This window comes from Parasteatoda tepidariorum, chromosome 10 (assembly GCF_043381705.1).
Source record: "Parasteatoda tepidariorum isolate YZ-2023 chromosome 10, CAS_Ptep_4.0, whole genome shotgun sequence".
Lineage (NCBI taxonomy): Eukaryota > Metazoa > Arthropoda > Arachnida > Araneae > Theridiidae > Parasteatoda > Parasteatoda tepidariorum.
In genome coordinates, this window is record NC_092213.1 from 71,438,805 (window position 1) to 71,458,394 (window position 19,590).

General features: G+C 31.5%; 2 protein-coding genes across 2 annotated transcripts in view; both read right to left on the minus strand.

The window, feature by feature from the left end:
• The window catches only part of LOC107449272 (uncharacterized protein CG3556-like), a 184,835-nt gene that overhangs the window by 19,950 nt on the left and 145,295 nt on the right, over window positions 1–19,590 (minus strand). The gene's annotated exons all lie outside the window — the stretch shown is intronic.
• Window positions 14,295–19,590, minus strand: part of LOC107449271 (CUB domain-containing protein 2-like) — a 22,549-nt gene continuing 17,253 nt past the window's right edge. Inside the window, exon 7 of the mRNA XM_016064762.4 lies at window positions 14,295–14,677. Coding sequence (XP_015920248.1) covers window positions 14,484–14,677 — 194 coding nt within the window. The 3' untranslated portion in view covers window positions 14,295–14,483. The remainder of the gene's footprint in view (window positions 14,678–19,590) is intronic.

The following is a 19,590-nucleotide window of genomic DNA, read 5'->3' on the forward strand; positions in this document are numbered from 1 at the left end:
TTTTATCCTGTAACTCTGTTGCGTACAGTTCTTTCGATTTGAAAATCTTTTGAAAATATTTTTTTATATTTAGTTGTTTGATTTGAACAAAAGATTCTTTTGTAAAATTTGATCTTAAAAATGCATATATAAAATGAAAAAAAGTAAAATAATTTTTGTTAATTTAATTTTTATAAATAAATAACAAATTTATCGGTCAGTATTTTACAATACCCTTATTGTTACTGTAGATTTTTATATATTTAAATCATGCCTATTCAAAAAAACATCTCTTTATAAACTTTCAAATATATATGGAGTTATAATAAATTTATGTTATACAATGATACAGTGTGATTGACAACATTAACAGCGTAAAATTGTCAACAAACGTTAGTCATTGTTTTAAATTTAACTATAGACAATTCAGTTTGTCACATATTTTAAGAATAACATCATTGATAAAATCTAGCTTATAGCTCTATTTGATTAAAAAAAAGTTTATTGCACGTATTTAAATACTGAATTATTTTCTATTCGCTACGTCAGATAAATTCAATGAACAACGTGATGTGGTAACACGCGAGGACCACGTCACATTTATATTTCTAAAGTTATCTGATACCACGCACTTTTTTCTTATTTATATTTCGCTTAAAACGTTTTTCTAAAAAATTTATTTATTTAAAATCAACTGTAATTGGATAGAAAAAAAGTATTTATGTAATTGAAGTCAAAATTAATGGGAATGTTGTATTTATTTGTTTAGGTGAAACGAAAAAAATGACTACATTATTATTGACGCCAATGATGCTATTTTAATTAATTTAGGTAATGTATGCATATTAAGATAAAAGAAATAAGCTGCGTACTAGAAAGTAAAATTAATGGAGTTAATATATTTGTCTAGAAGAACCGTAAGAAATTATCATATTATCAATGAGGACAATGATGCTTAATTAATGTTGGTAATATGTTAATTGACATAAAAACTGATTAAAATTACAGCAAAATATTGGAGGAAAGATACTTATTCATTTTGAAGCGACAGATTATTACTGGCCATGATGCTTTGTTAATTCCGATAATGTGTATAAATTAAAATAAAATAAAATAAGCTATGTGCTAAAAAGCAAAAGTTAAAGAAGAAAAGTTAAATAGAAAATTTGTTTAGGTATTTGTTAGGTTACCGTATAAAATCACCATTCACAGATGACGCTTAATTCATATGTATCCCTGACGGTAATATGTACTACTGGTATTATACTAATTGGTGCAGTTTTGATAAGAATTCTACGACGTGGTTTACGTAGTTTCAGAAAATATTTTTCCTGTGATAGCAAGGATAGTTTATTAATATTTTAATGAATGAGAACTAAAAGAAATTTGTTCTTCTACTACTAAATATTTTATTAGTTTTGGCTGGTTACTGACAAATATTTCACAAAACTTAAATGAAGGGTTATATAATAAGTACCAAATATGCTAAAATAGGTATAAAATATTATTATGATATATTTGGTGATGATTAAAACAGAACCAATACTAAACAGTTTAAATACCGATACTTTAGAAAGAAGTGCTTTACGGCCCCTCGGAAAGGATATGTACCGGAGAAAATTATTTGATAGTGGTAAATTTTGACTATGATGGTTTGCCCGTGAGTAATAGCGCCATGCCAAGTGATGCTAAATACATCTTATCTTTATTCAAATGGAATGAACTAGAAAAAACATGTTTTACTTACTTCATTTATGTAAAGCCACCGTAAAGGGCAAAAAATAATATTAAATCAAAAAAATGAGATTATTTTAGCTATACTAATTGAAGAACTTAGTAGAAAAAGCAGGCAAGCGACATTTTTAGAATGAAAAAAAAATTGTATTCGCATTATTTTATTATTAATTTAGTAGAAGGCGGGACGAATAATTCTTTGCTTTATTGTTCCTAATTTAAAATAAAACTGAATTAAAGAAGAAAAAAATTTTTACTGCCTAATTTGGCATAAAAATCATGTTAGCATACTATTATGTGATCAGTTATGTTAAGATTTGAAAGAAGGCAAAAGCAAGGATTCCTTAATTCCCCTTAAATGTCACTTACCTGGTTCTTCCATCAAACTCTCTTTAATTGAGTCGGTATATGCTTTTCAGTTATACGCATGATTTCGTGGTGTTTCTTTATTTATTTTTTATTTACCCCGTGTGAGGAACGGGTATTCAGCTTGTGACTTATAAAACTTTTAAATTAATAGTTATTAGCTCATATTGAAATTGCTTAAAATTATTAGTTTCATGTCAGAGGTAGATTATACACCGTAAATCGAAGTAGAAGTATCGATTCTTTGCATTAAATTGAGCGTGTCTTAAAAAATCCTGGTTCAGACTTAATAATTGAATTGTATAAGAATTCTGGCTCGTAGAGAGAAACCGATTTAAGATTTGAAATCAGTAACTCGAAAGTATCTACATCACTCACAAATAATAACCCCGGGCACTAACATCTCCGGGCGTCTGCGGAGAGATGCTCTCACAATAACTTAAGTTAATATTCAACTATAGTACGCTTAAGCTCCAGTATAATAAAAATATAGTTCTGCCAATAATTGTGTTTTTATCACAACTTTACCATTAGAGGTAACAAATATGTATAAGATGGTCATTAAGGGAGAGACTTTTAAGATGTTGGTAAAATCAATTAAAATTCTGAAAATGTTTATAATGTTGATAAATGTTTATGTTGGATAAGTTGACTCTGTGAAAAAAATTAGCAAGACTAGTCTGGTCTGTTTAGTCTAGCTGGGCTCCTGAGGCCAAATAACGGCCCTTTTCCCTTTCATCCTGTAACGAGAACTTAAGCAAAAACAATAGACAGATTACATGAAATGCAACAAAACGTTCACGCCGGGAAAAGTGAAAATACTGGTACGGGAAAAGAGAAAATACTGGTAGAAGAACTATTTCAATATTAGATAATATTCGGGAGGAGTTAATCTATTCTCAACAATAACAATTCACTGTAAGGAAATTTATCACGGCGAAGAAGTAATTCAATGTAAAAATTGCATCCGTTAAAAACAATTGGTAGTTATGGATTTTTATTATTGCCAGAAAAAACTAAAAAATGAAATTTATTGTTACAAGTTTTTACTCCGGTGCGCTGCCAAGATGAGACAATCTAGCGTGACCCACCGGTGGGTCACCCCGGCGTGAACGTGTTAAATGGCGCATGCTAAGGTAGAGTAAAAAGAATGGCACTTTAACAAGGTGAAAAGAAACAAATAATTGAATGTATAGAAAAATACAATACCTATATATTTTCAAGAAGGGGAATAATATTTACAAGAAGAATAACTATTTACAAAATATAAGAAGTGTTAGCAAAATTCAAGTTGAGAAACGACAAGATTATAAATTTCATTAACAAAAAAGTGTCCCTCTGTTAAAGTAGAGACCCGAACGTCCTGGTTACTACCACACTAGCAAGATTAGAGATCGTAGTATTTTTTTATAATAATAAATAATTTAAATTAAAGTCGTACGTAATTCAATTAATAATTTTTATTTTAGAAAATTTTTTTATGGTTTTATTTTATGTATCATTACTTCAAATGCCTTATTTCGAAAAAGCCTAATCAATTTTAATTTTTTCTTATCATTTAAATAAAATATTTTCATACTTACAAACTTGGCACACTAATAAGCCGACAATAAAGAGAAGATGTTGAGTTATAAACATTCTACGTGTATAATTCGTTACTCTAAGTTGCGAAAAACATTAACCTTCTTGCGCTTCTTCTTTACAAGTTAGGTACTTAGAGGTACTCGTGAACTTTGACATAGCTCTGCAGACACAATCTGGTTTTATTTATATGGCAGATAAATAAAATAGAGAGAGAGAGTTAAGAGTCTTATGTTGAGTCATTAATCCTTTTCAAACGTTTAAATTTGCTTCAAGTCAGCTGATGTGGGCAGATGAATCAAATTTAACCCAATTACGAACGTATAATTGGAAAATAATACGAAGTGCAGGATAAAAAAAAGTAATATGATATCAAATGTTTCTCAGTTAATGAGGACTTATCTGAATAAATTTGAGTACCGTATAATATTTCATAAACTTTTAATAGATTTATCACAGATCAATAACTTAATAAAATATTTCGTACTTTAATGTAAATCTATAATCAAGATGCAACAAGAAACTTTTGAAGTAAACAAAATGGTTATAAAACATTCATCAGAACTAAGATTGCGACCATTTGTTGATTTAACCTTTTATATATCTAATCAAATTGTTCATATACAGTGATGAAATTTTTTTTTTCAAATTTAATTTAAAAAATGTTTATACATTGCTGTGCTACCACTATGAAAATATTTTTGATGTTTTGACAGTACATTGGTAGATGGAAAATATGATGGGTATTCCCACTCAGATGAATTAGTTAGAGCCCCTGGCGGGGCTGATGCTAAGATAACCACCACATATGAGTATGAGTAAAATATGATGGTCAATTGTCAGGCGAACATTCCCTATCTAAGATCAGCACGCGTGGGGAGGAAGGCAGGGATACATTTTTCTAGTGGTGGCAAAATCTATGTTTTAATGTATGATTCTTTGAGCAGCAAATTAGACCAAAGTTTTTTTCCACCACTACATATAATTAATTCAAAATTTAATTTAAAACGCTATTTTGTTTTAGTTATTTGCTAATAAAAGTTTTAAATTTTTTAAAAATAAGATTTTAAACGTTTTAATTTAGATTGAGTGGTAACAGTAGCTTGCTACCTAACAATAGGAAGTCATCTAACAATTCATTGGGTTACCTGGTCATAGAGTCTTCTGTGGAAAAAATTTTGAATTTGTTAGTAACTGTTCAACGCCTTGTTTCTTTGACAAAATTATAAGGTCAGTGTTTGTAGTTATCCGTTTAAAGAATTAATTGCATATAAAAATTCGTTTTTTTTCCTCACTGTAAAAAAAGAGATTTCAAAATATGGTTATTGAAGTTACTTTTTATTTATTTTAAGCATCATAACGTAAGCAAGTGCTGAGATTAGGGGGTGTTTATTTGTTCATTTACAGGAATTTTTTCAATTTAAAGAAACATTTTAATTTTCTTTTACCTTTAGTCATATTATACATCAAAATTATGTTGAAAATACAAAGAACAACTTCTAACCAGTGAAGAAACAGGCATGTCCCTTCACTGGGAATAGATTTCCCAGTGAATGAACAGTATGTGTGAAATATGATTCTACATGGATGATTAGTAGTTCTGCGAAATAGAGGACACCTAAAATTCAGTTAAATGTTGTATGAATAGTTCCTATAACAATATCATTTCAAAATGCTAATTTAATTGCTAATTTTATTCAAAGAATTATAATAACAATTTTATTTTTTATTTCTCTTTATAAATGTAGTGATTAGTTACATCATAGCTTAGACACCTTAATAAACTACGTTTACTTATCGAAAACTAACTAAATATAATAATAAAAGCCTGAATATAAAATTTCTTTGCTGACTTTTGTGCCAATAATTTGCTAAATTATTATCCTATAGAGGTCTTTAACGTCATGTCGAAAACTGGTAGGAAAAATCCCTTTAAAGACAATCATCCAGGTGAAAAATGGGTGAAGTTTGTTTTTAAGACGACATCCATCGATAACTTCAAAGGCAAAACTTCCCTTAGAGAGAATAATATTCGAAAGACTGGTTTGAAGAACTTTAGAGGAATCTTTAGGAGGGAAGAAGCCCTAGCATCCTTTTAGAAAGTGATTGCATTTACAATGCGAGCAAACGGGAGTTGAATACTGCCCTTAAACGGGAAAAATCTTTAGCCCTAAAAATTATGAGGATTTATATCCTATAGTACCTAGGAAAGAAAAAGATAGAAGTACCTCCATTGGTAGTTTTTCCTTACTGGAGAATTCTATGAGGTATTACAGAATCAGTTCCTGCTATATATTTCATTGGAAAAAGCGATTCACGAAGTGAAACGATGACCGCAGCAACATTTTGCAAATGTTTCTACCTATGGCTAATTGAAAAAGCTATCGAATTCCCAATTTTTCTTCTTCTGCATAGGTATAAATCTCATATCAATTTGGAACTGAGCAAGTTTTGTTCAGCAAAATAAATTCTCTGGTTTAGCTTTCTACCTAATTAATGGAAATCTCCCGTTAGATCTTGAAAACAAAAGAATTGTAAAACAATATGTCGAGAAAATTTTTACATCCATTTTTAAATAAGATTTTGAGGCATCAACTGATGAAGTTAAAATGCTTTTATGAGATGTGGTATTTTTCCATTCAATGTAGAAAACGTTGACTTTAACAAATGCATGCAAGATAGACACGAAGAGTTAATGAGCAAGATAAGCTTATCAACAAAACACATACTTCGAGAGTAACGATGCACTATTCCTTTAGAAGCTTGAGAAAGAAATCTCACAAGTTATGTTGCAAATTTTTAAAGGAACATTGACAGAAGAGTTTAATCTCCCAAATATCCAATAGCCTGTACCTTTCTCAATATGGAAGAATTTATTGCAAAATGAACATTTGGCTAAGTCAAATTTTGGCACTGAAGCTGTTACAACTAACATTGATAATGAAAGTATCTTGAAAACTGATTTTGAGATAAGTCCTCTTGAAGCATTGTTAGTTGCAAAAACAACTGGTTCCTTAACTAATTGGTAAGTACTGCTGAAGACCTACTAGATATAAGTCAATGAGAGATGGATTTTACTCAAACTTCGAAACTCCTTTTTCTCATTTATTATCCTGTGAGGAATTCTATAAATGGTACTGGATAATTAAAAGAAGTTTCGAAGATACATTTACATTGGCCAAAAATGTGGAAAATAGAGGAAGGCCAAATCAAAAGAAAAAGAAATTAATTACTTTTTTGCATTAACTTCAGAAGAAGAACGAAAATTTAAAGAGACTGAAAGAGCTGAAAAAAAGCTAAAGCAAAAAGTAAGACGAAAAGAAAAAAAAATACTTAAAAAGATTAAAAAAAAGCTTCAAAAAATATGGGAGGAAAGAGCAAACAAAAAAGTGATCTAACTATAATAATAATAAAAACATCATCGCATTACACAATGATAAACATTCATGATTTAGAAAGGACTATTAAACTGTGAGGAAAAAAATGAAAAACAAATTTTTTAAATTTTGTATTCAACCATATTATACTTTTCATTCCATGACTGAAAGAAAAAAGTAAAATTTTCCAAGTTAACTGTTTTTATATGTTGTAATTCCAAGAAAAATCTTGTTTTTAGACATTTATGTGACCTATGGATTCCTAACGAACATCAAACTTTCTCAAAATTAAGTGTTCATTCACTGGAAAATTTAGTGTTTATTCACTGGTAAGAAGTGCTTCTACACTTGGTTATCTGACTACTTATTATTTGAACCACTAAAAGCTTAAAACAATATTATGTAAGTTATCTAAAAAATTTTTACATAATTTGCATTTAATAACAAATATGTCGACACCGTCAATTAGCTAAAATAAAAATTTTGAAATTTTGTTTGATTTTTTTAAAGGCAAGATAAGCTTAAGTGTTCCTTTATTGGTTAGTTTACCCTACTTGGCATCTGGGGGAAGGTTTATCCATCCCATCGAGCTGGAAAAACCTTCTCTCAAACAACACTAATGGTGAATCCTCCCTTACTTCTTCTGCATCCTAAGCTGAAAACTACTATAGTTTATGGGGACAAATGATAGGGAGATATTGCCGTCGATTTTATGACTTTGAACTGCCTTCGATTGCCCCTAGGTTGATCTACTCACCCAAACCACCAAGTGTGCTGTCTCACTTCTCCGTATTTCTAAGCAAGACTCTGAGCATGTGATCTACGCTTACCCAACTGCAATACTGTTTCGAAATCTGTAGTGTCAGGAACGTTTTTGAAGCTCATTGAAGAGGTCTTGCCCTGAAAAATCACATCTTCTTGAAAGAATGCTTACCTTACACACGCGCCTTAGAATCTATATGTAAGATGAATTGCTCGCGCATGGGCGAATCGCATGGAATGAGAATACTCCATCAGATGGTAAACACTTTTATTTTCTTCTGGTATCAATTCTGAATTGCGAAAAATGAAAATTGTTTCCTTTATACTAGTTTAGCCCATTATTTTAATAAAACTATGTGTGGCAATCGGCTAACTTCTTCCTTAAAATAAGACAGAAAAAAGCGTTATTTTTTAAAAAAAACAATCACAGGCATTTCAAAAGAATGCGCTTTTCGTTTACCCCTTTCTTTGTAAGTTCCTATTAAGATCAACATCATCGTTACTAATGATGTCAAATAATATTGCAGTCAAAATTTAGAAACTTGTTGTTCAAACATTCTTGACGTAGACATTTCTGCCTTTTATGAAATACAGAGCTACAGATCTTAGACTGAACTACGTAATTAATAAATATCCAATAACTGATAATTTCATAAAAAATTATTGATTTTCGATTTTTCCTGCTATACTTTCGTAATTTTGATTCCTTTAATGTACACACAGTTCAGAAATGTGTGCTTCAAAATTTGGCAAAAACAAGATTATTATGTCTTGAATGTTTACAATGAAACTCAAATGACTGTTGCTGAAATCAGTGTTTCCCAGTAAAAGTAGTCTAAGTTACCCCAGATGACGGTGCGTCAGATTTCACGACATATTTTAAAGCATAATCTAAACATATTACTTTTTAACAACAGCATATATAGTAAAATTACTATAGCTATTTGCGATGGTGTTAAATTTAATTAAAAATGACGAATAGTAAAATTTGTATTAAAACCTTTACACGTTTCGGTATCTCATTGGTACATCTTTATCAGTTCAATAAATGGCAGAGGTTAAAACAGGGTTTATTTTGTCCGACAGAGGTTACGTCTCACTAAAGAGATAAATACATTGTTTAAGATAAATTTCCACTTTTTATTTCCACTGGTATAAGCAAATGACAAGCTCTTACAAAAAATCAAGGAACATAAATTATTTACAGAAAGAGAAAATAGTCAATATCCGATCAGGAGATGTCTAACATTCTAATATCTTTTCACTGCAGAGTCTCCGCGCATAGCCGAGCATAACATCAGATGGTTAATCTACATAACTTCGTCTTTTCCGTGGCTTATAGTGCGTTTGGCCCATGTCCAAGAGATCGTGAGTTTAATCCCCGCTGGCCACAGCCTTCCCGTGTACAAAATGGTTACTGGTATCGCTAAATCTGGGAGGGTCACAAAGTCCTCCAAATTCACATAACAAATCAATACCTTTGGAGGTACGAAATTTAAGATTGATCGTGCTTTGGTTCAGGTCAAAATTGCGATTTGCGGGATAGGTGTGCGAATGTGTCCTCTCTCTAAAATGGGATTTTATGTATGTATTTTATCTCCGGATCATCCTCAGGGAGGTTTCTCAGACTGTCGCCAATAGCACATTGTACAGCTCTTGCACATTGCATTGTACAGCATAATATAAAATGCAACTTTATAATTTTATAAGACTTGTTGAAAGTTTTGCTAACTTGAGGACTATAGTAGTAGCACTTAGATCTACATTCACTTTACATACATAAAATCCTCGCGAAACTTTTATCTTCTGAATGAGTTACTAGTTACTTTTTTAAAACTTTATTAAAATTAAATTTTTAAGTGTTAAAAGGTCCGTTTAAACATCAGAAACAAAAATATGGGTTTCCTGACTACTACATGGTTAGAAACTATATGAATATAATTATATTAAATGAACTGTCTGAAAAAATTCTTGTTATCTAAATATGTTTTTCTTTTTTGAATTAAGGTGTTAGACATCATCTCCAAGTACTGAAAGCCATTACAATGTTTTTTATAAGTAAGCCCTATACAGTTAAAAGAAGGAAGTATTGGCAAATATCCATTTTTAAATCTACTTTAATAAACGATAAAATAAATGTCCTTGTTAACATCATCAAATTTCACTGGTAAAATAATCATCAAATACATATATATTTAAACAAGTTAAAATTATTTTACGAACTTTCAAAATGGAAGTTGTTGTATAAATACACTAGTTCATTTTTAAGGTGGTATATACCAAGCAAACCACCTTTAAGAAACAAATTAAAGATAGAGAATACTTTGCGAATTACGTACGAATGAACCCACAAGAATGAACATATTTTAGGTAAACAATTTTATTACTAAATACATTTCATTTTATGTATTGACTCTGAGCAAGGTTCTTATTTATTATAACACCGAAATTGTACAGCCTATTCTTGTGACTTTTTTTATGTTTTATTAATGGAGTTTTTATTTAATTTATAGAAATTGTTTTAAAAATATACAAATGTTTCACGAATTGTATATAACCATGATATATAAATAATTAAAACTAATATATCGCTCATGGGCTGCAATAATGGCACAACTCAAAAAACACGCGTTTTGGACTAAGAACAGGTGCACATATGAAAATACACATTCTTTTCAGCAGCAATACTAGCACAACTCATAATTCAACTTGAAGGTAATCTTCGTTTAAGGAAGCTAAAGCATTTCTAATGCATTTTACTCAGCAATGAAAACTTTAAAACCCACTTATTTCAAAGCATGATTTTTTGAGTTGTGCCGCTATTGCAGCCCATAAGTGATATATGAGATCTGATCAAACTGAAAAGAAAGTTTTGAGAGAAGGCAAAATTAAACCAACTTTTCTCACCTAAACTGTTAATACCTAACAGTTTAAGTACTGAAAGAATCTATTTTGGGTTCGGGAAATATGTAAATATTGCATCAGCATAAATACAGTTCTTTGAAAACTTTTAATACTGGTGATGAAAATAAGCTAAAGTTCTGTCAAAATTCAAATTTTTGTCACCACTATACACTATTTCGCAGCGAAAAAAAATACATATCTACGTGAGAACTTATTTTTGCTAACTTTTCCTTTGGAAACTCTCTCTCCATAAAATAACGGAAAAAGGAAAATTTGCTAAAATCTAAAATTGGTCTTACGACAAAGCTTTGAGCTGAAAGAAGAACATATTTTTCAGTCAATTTATATCATTCTCTTTTAAATTTCAGGTTTAATAGCACAAATATGTCTGTGTATCAAATCGATGAAGTAACTAATGATTCAGAAGCAGGACTGTTCTGGTTTTGTTACAAAGGCAGTGCTACGCACAGCATTAGCAGATGTATAAAAGGTAATTCCTTTTGTCATTAGTTTTCAAGTTTTTACATTGAAACATTTCTGAAAGTTTATGATTGGGAAAGGACTCAGATTAATGATCATCGATTAATTTAATTTCCTTTTGTTCAATAATTTAAATCTCTCCCATCCAAAACACACCATCGAAGATTCAGTGGTATATTAAATATCCACCCATAAAAATTGACCGACATATGCCAGCTATTGCTTCCCAACCTCCTGACAATTTTCGTAGTTTCACGTCTGAAAATATCCACTCGACAAAAGGCAGATTAAGAAAAAAAAACTGGAGAATTATATCTGAAAACAGTCACTCGCTAAGTAGTGAGTCAACAAAAAAAGTGGAGATTTAAACCTGAAAATAATCACTCGACAAGTGGCGGTACATCAAAAAAAGAAATGGAGATTTAAATTAAATAAACAACCAGTCACTTTTCTCATCGATTTATTAAAAATCGTTTAATGATAAAAATAGTTCAATGTAGAAAAAGGCTCTGGGAAACTGAAATTTGCATTAAAATATACACTATATCCATTCAAACTTTTGACATTTTAAAATTCATCAATTTGGGGTGTGTAAGATCGTCGATAGCTTGGACTGTATGAAGGGGTTATAAGTAATTCTAGGCGACTGGTTACAAACAAAACAAATTTATTGAGAGATGTGGCGATGGTTCATCGCTGCAGTTACAAACATCTACTACTACAATTTTCTCCCTGGCACATACGCCCTCTGGCGTCACTTAACAGGGTGTAAAGATTTATGTGGAAGAATAATTCTTTAACAATTCACTTATTTCAAAGCTGTAATGCTTTCATGAAATGTATTTCACCACCCCAAAATATTTTTATATAAAGTTTTTTAAAGTCAGTATGTTAAGCTAAATTTTATCGCATATTTATATTATCTTAATTTTGGAATTAACTTCCTGAAGTTGTAGATTATTTGTAATAAGAATTTTTTTTCTCCAGAAAAATCTAATTTAATCAACAAAAAAAGTTTTCTAAAAGTGGCTATTAAATAAAAAGGACCTGGACCTATTTATATCGGTCACCTATTTATATTATAAGTTTTCTAAAAGTGGCTATTAAATAAAAAGGACCTGGACCTATTTATATCGGTCAAAGATTCGTTAGGTTTGAGAAAAAAGTGGCTACTAAGTTATTAGAATCTGTCGGAGGTGGCTCATAACAGAAAATTTAAGCATTCCGGTCAATCGTAATTCCTTTCGGGCTGCTTAGCGACCCATGCTCGCTTCGTTCTCTCATCAATTACTGAAGCATAGTAGCTAAGTATTCGTGTCAAGGCAATATGATCGTGCATATCCAAAAACTACTGGCATTTTAATTTCACTCGAATTTACGACATCCTAAAATATTCAAAGAAAAATAGTATATGTAATAATTAATTTAGGTATTCATATTAATGTTTCTCTTTTGTGAAAAAAAAGTAGAAACTCCAAAACCTAAATTAATTATAAATATAAAATGCAGTTTTTTTTAACCATAATAAAAAAACTGCATTTTGATTCTGAAAACCGATTCGATTCGATAGCGAGTAAGGGCTGAAGACGAATAGTTGTTAATTGTTAAATCAATGTCTCTGCTAACGAGGAATATTTAAGTATATGTGGTAGAAGTTTGCTTCCTTGCATTAATATGAGTCATTCAAAATATTTTAATATAAAAAAGAAATGTATAAATTAAAAAAGAAGAAACGAATTTCGTTATTGTTTATGCGCAATGTGACAGAGCTAACGTTAGTGGTAACTTCTGCAGCTAGCGTGTCTTCGAATAAGATTAAAAGAAAAAATACATTGGATAAATTATTTTACTGATTTACTTAGAAAAATCAAGACTTTTATGCCTGATTAATAAGCAACGTCTATCTGTTGAATCATTAAAATTTGAACTTTTGCACAGGAAAAATCTAAAATAACTAGGAATATGAAAGTAGTTGTTGAGTAAGTGAAATAATAAAAATTAATATCGCCTTACATTTTGTGGAGTGCTTTAATTTCCTTCTTACTATAATTGAGTTTGAATTGTTGTAATAAGCTGATTAATTTTTTTAAATGAAATTCACATTTTAAAAGGCATGATTAATTAAATATATTCCTACTTAGATCTAGACCAAGTAGTGATACAAGACAAAGAGTACCTTGTCATGTGGTACAAGAAAGTCACCTTCTAAACAATGCATCTTTTTGTCATTTTTCATTTAATAAAAGAGTTTTAAGTTTTTTACAACTTTTTTTTAAATCGGTATTGATTTTGTCTCTTAATATTTTATTATATGAATATCAGATGCTGAAACATAGATATTTCAATGGCAAATTTCATTTTTATTCTATAATCAGCATTGAACAGCAGAGTAAATTTTCGGTTTTACAACTATAGTGTTAAAATCCAAAGCAATTTCAAACTCAAACCAGAATATAACGTAATTCCTGGATTAAGAATTGAGGCAGGATAACATTCGATTTCGACTTTTTTGCGTTACATGTAAAAGAAAACAACAGAAACCTCCCAGAGTAAGGAGTTTTCAGGAATTAAAAAAAATTTAAATGTGAACTTCTGGCACAGTTATATGAAAAAAATTCAATATTTTGGGGTAACTTAGACCTTACATAGCAGAGTTAAATATATTTCGCTGAAAGAGGGAAAAAACTATTGTTCTGTATCTATTAACTGAAAGAAATGTACAAAATGTCAATAAAATTGGCGCATAATTTTTAGAAATCGTGTCCGCAGACTTTAAAAGTATTTTCGTAATGGAATTCTTGTAACGAAAAATGAGCTTCGTACGTGTTTGTTCCAGCCATTTTTGTTGTAAGTCTGCACTTACTTAACCATTTCATACATTCATTTTTTTCTGTTTATTATAGCGTAAAGCATTTAGCCAACAACATTACCCTACGCCATATTGCCATAGATACCCGTTATAGGGTGAGCCACATTCACACTCACACAACTAAGGACAAACACAGACAGAGAGATACTTGAACCTAACAGGAACGGGATTAAGAACCTAAGATCATTGACTCCGCAGTAAAGTCCCAACAGAGAATAGTCATAATTATTCGAACAGCGAAGTCAACTAAGATATTTTATTTTTACTCTCTTTTATAAGAAAACTTAAGTTTTTTAACAGTTAAAGAGTTTTAAAAAAAAAAAAATTCCAGCGTAATGCGTAAAGATTGTAGTCAAATACAGCGTTTGCTGGGCCTTGTTCTCAAAGACACAATTGTCACATTTTCATCCATCTCTCATGTCCAGCATATTTCAGGATCTTGATGCTATCTTATCTTCTAACAAATCGATATATCTTTTTTGGTGACCCAAGACTTTCTTTTGAAGTTCCAGAACAGTTTTCTGGAGTTCTAAAACATTTTCTTGGAGTTTTATAACTTCTGAACGACAATGGTGTTCCTTAACTTCCATTTTTAAGACATCCTTCATCGTTAAATCTGTGGTTCCTAAAATGAATTGTATGTATTTGTTAATACTGGACTATAATTCACAAATATAGCTAATTTTTAAAAACTGTTTTTAAATGAAACTTATACCACACCGTGTTGCCAAATGTGTGATGGACCAAAGTACAATTAAATAATCTCACCAAAACGAAAGACTGGTGCTGAACTTTTGTCAAGACTGCTTAACATTTCATAAAATTAACTTCCGATTTAATTTTATAAAATTATTTTTGAAATTTTCTCACCACGATAAACGAAATTAAAATAATTTTAGCAAATGCGAATACTTCATATTTTTTAAAATTCAGCTACGACTTTAAAACAATTTTCCGGCCGTGTAAGTCAATAAACAGGATATCAGGTCTGAAAAAGTAAAATATCATGTAATAAAGGTGAAATATCATAGTAATTTTCATTGCTAGAAATTTTCCAACCACTATCTATCAAATGCAACTTCATTTTTAGTTACCTCAAAGTGACACTTTTTAAGAGTGGGCGTAATTATCATTATTCTACACTATTATTTAAAAATTTTGCAAAAAGTCGAGAAATTGACATCCATGAAAATGTTAACTGACTAATACAGTGAGTTAAGCGTTCCTAACCCGGAGTGTTATCTACGCCTCCATCTGAGATAAAAATAATAAGGGTTTGGAGGGGGAGAGGATTGATAGCGAAGTCTATGTTCGATTAAAGTTTTAATTCGTAAATTACGATGTCTAGGATATAAGTATGATAACCTGAAAAATTAAGCAATAGGAGATAAGCAAATGTTTATAATTTAAAGGCTGTGACACTTCTTAACGGCAGTACGGGCTTCGCAGGTGCAGAGTGTGCAGTTTATCTGGATTTTGAAGAACTAGTCGAAATTAGGGCTAAAGTGCTTTAAAAGCACTCCGTCACTGAGGAAGAAAACGGCAGCTAGGCTAAATTTAGCCTTCGAGTTGACAAGTTCAAAATCTAGAACTTTGTTAAAAACACAAGTTTTGCAATTAGTTGCATCTTCGAAGAAAAAAAAGCAATCAATTTCTGAAGGTTATGGTTACTTTCTTCGATTTTGAGCTCTTTTTTTTTTTTTGACTTACCAGACTGCACCTGTAATATGACTTAAAATTTTGTGCCCGAAAACTCGTAATATTTTTATTTGAGTCCTGCTTAGGGAATCCTGAGCTGAGGAAGCATAGCAAAGTATCAGACGAATACACATTATGTCAATGCGTCTCTTAGTATTAAGGACCATTCTTGAATCGCCATTATAGCAAAGTATCAGTCGAATACACATTATGTAAATGTGTTGTTGTTGTTGCTTATCTAACCCCTTGGTCTAGAGCCCAAGACCAAGTCCAGAAGATCATGTCGCATCAGCAAGTCATAGACAGTCTCTCCATCACTCATCAGTTGCCTCACAGAGGCACCAATGCAATCCAAAAGATGAGATAGAAAAGCGATGGCAGAGCAAGGACAATAGACATAAATCTTTTCTTTCGCTCAGAAGGTCAAACACTTTATATGGCTGGTCCTAAGTCTTGACAAAGCTGTTTGAGCAAATCTAGGACAAGTGTACTGTAGGGATAATCCGGGGCATTTGGCGGCATACCAATCATGATCTGGTGGGTGCTTCCACGCTGAATTTACCCTAGCTTACTTCTGGGAGTGAATCTCAGACACTAGTAGTTTCGAGGAAGGGGGAGTAGCAAGTTCACTCCCTTCCTTGGCAAGCCGATCAGCAATCTCATTTCCATAAATACCCACATGGGAGGGGATCCACTGCAAGTGCACCGAGCCGATCTGAGACAAAGTAGTCAATTTGATAACGATTTCCTGTCCCAAATTTTCCAAGATACTTGGCTAGTTCTTCAATTATTGAATTGAACTCTTGCTATCCGTTAATATCCATATGTCAGGTACGCCAGAGTCCATGGCTAGGCTCAAGGCCTCATTTATGACAATTAACTCTGATCGAAAGACGAGGCATGATCCGGGTTTCTAAGTCGGCGGTTGAGCTCTCCTTCGCCTGTCCTCATAAAAACACCACTGCCTGTTCCGCCGGAGTCAGACTTGCTTCCGTCCGTATAGACGTCCAAGGCTCCGAGAGGGATATAATTGATTACCTCGAGAGCCAGCTGACGTAGCAACTCCGGATGTTCAGTTTTCTTGGTAAAATCGATATTTAAGTCATCTTTAATAACTACATTACTAAGAGAAGTATTAGGCATCAATAGATTAAAAATAAGGCATGGCTCGACATCAATGTCAGTCAGGCCCTGTCTCTCCATCAAACTAAGAGGGCTGTCCCTTTTCAGTCTCTGATTGTTTGTCCAGTTTGATAAAAATAATGCCGTTCTATTGTGGGAGTCATAGCTCTTAAGCTTAGCGATGTACTTTGTGATGTTAGTCTCTCTTCTTAGGCACAAGGGTTGCAATTCAGCCTCATATCGAACAATATTATTGGGGTAACAGTTCCTGAGGCCAATGATAATTCTGACTGCACTTAATAGTATTCTTTCTAATGTTTCTAGATTGGTAGGTGCAGAAACCTGATAAATTTGGTAGCCATACTCAAGTGTTGAACTAATGAGAGCAGTGTACGTGCACGTGAGAGTTACAGCATCAAAGCCCCAATCTCTACCAGAAATATATTTTTGAAGCTGGAGCCTTTTTCTGCCCCTTTCAGTAAGCCTGTTAATATGTTTACCACAGTTGACTTCTGTATCTAATGTAAATCCCAAATAAGTAGGTGTCTTAGTAGATTCAAGCAATTTTCCTTTTATGCAAATGTGTCTCTTAGTATTAAGGACCATTCTTGAATCGCCATTATAGCAAAGTATCAGTCGAATAAACATTATGTAAATGTGTCTCTTAGTATTAAGGACCCTTCTTGAATCGCCATTATAACAAAGTATCAGTCGAATACATATTATGTAAATGTGTCTCTTAGTATAAAGGACCATTCTTGAATCGCCATTATAACAAAGTATCAGTCGAAAACATATTATGTAAATGTGTCTCTTAGTATTAGGGACCATTCTTGAATCGCCATTATAGCAAAGTATCAGTCGAATACATATTATGTAAATGTGTCTCTTAGTATTAAGGACCATTCTTGAATCGCCATTATAGCAAAGTATCAGTCGAATACACATTATCTGTCTCTTAGTATTAAGGACTATTCTTAAATCGCTATTTAGAAGGGGTCTTAGAACTTGGTATGCTGCTTCTGTTTATTTAGGGTATCTGATATGAATTTTCCAATTTAAGGAACAGGTAAGTGTAATTCCTAGATATTTGGCTTTTGAAACCTTTGGAATTCCTTCATTGAACAGTTTAATATCGCCGTTGATATTTAATTTCCTTTTATAATGTTTTCCGATTATACGGAGATTTGATTTTGACCTTCCATTTACTACGCCAATTTCCTATATTACTGATCTTGTCTTGTAATTTTTCTATTGCTTTATTTGGGAACAGGACCTGCTTAAAATAGCCGTATCATCGGTGTAGAAGGCAGTTAATGTATTTAGGTCTGATCTGTTTAGAGGGAAATGTATATTATATTAAGAATGTACAATAAATTAATAACAGGATGAGTCTTAAGATGGAGCTTTGAGGAACACCAGCTTTAATTTATCGAGTTGTCTTAAAATGCAGGAATTGCCAACTGCACCGCTTTCTGCAAAAGTTTTTATAAATTGGTTGCGAAATAAATAGTAATACTTGTAGAATACGGATAATTACGCTTACACTTTAAAAGTTTCACTACGAGGTAGCTGAAATAAATTTGTATTTCATATGAGACTTTGACATTTTGTATGTAGTGGCGGAGAAATTACTTAAAATTGAAACTACTAAGCTAAACATAACTTAAATTTCGTTAACACAAGAAAATGTATATATTTTTTTATTTTAAAGTAAAGTAAAATGGCGTCTTTGTAAATGTTACAATGTGGCGTAACAAGACATAAACCTTTGAATTATTTGCAAGAGTGATTAGTAAGAATCATATGTTAAGAAACCACCATTCGAAAATATTTATCCACCGTCTGGAGCTAGATGGCATGTCTGGTTTCGATGACATGCAATGGGATACAGGTGACGCTCATTTAAAGAAGCTAAAAAATAAACATTTCCATAAGAGTTAATACTCGTAAAAAAGTTGCATTACAAGGTTTTGCACGATACATAATCTGTCAGATTTCATGGATTTATTAAATTGTTGACATGTTTACAAACGTTCTAAACTAATCTGGTTTATTTAGCCTGGTGCATTAAAAGAACTTATAAACAATATCAGAATTTGAACAACACTGTGAATATTTTTATAGAGGGTATGAAATGGTTATATTTGTTTGCAAACAAACTTTGTTTTCTTCTTTAATTGCGGTGAAAAATGGAACTTAAAATTTTTAGACTCACTCTACTTTTGGATCTGAAACACAGAGAAAAAAAGCCTTGATATAACTATAATTCATTTCAGTGTAAGTAAATACAGGGCCTAGTCCTAGTGTTTAGATTTTACTGGGCACCTGGGCCGCGAAGCGGCCCCTATCCCATTAATCTGGAATTTTTGAACAGTTTTGGTTGAGCAATGAGGTAAGCAGGCAATGGAGTTGCTTTTATGAATGTTTCAAGCTCTTTGCTTATTACACAAATGTTATTACATTATGAAACATATGTAACAATTAAATTAAAATTCACAAAAACACACAAAATAATAAACAATTATTAATAAAAAAATTAACAATTAATGCTAGAATAAACAACTAATAACGATAAAAAACAAGCTAACAATAAATAACTAGCAAAAAAATTAACAGTCCTTCTTAAACTAACATCTTACAACCTAATCTAAGTTATTTGTCATCTAATCTGCAACAACAGAAGTCACACTGATGTTACTTTAAGTTGAATTACGC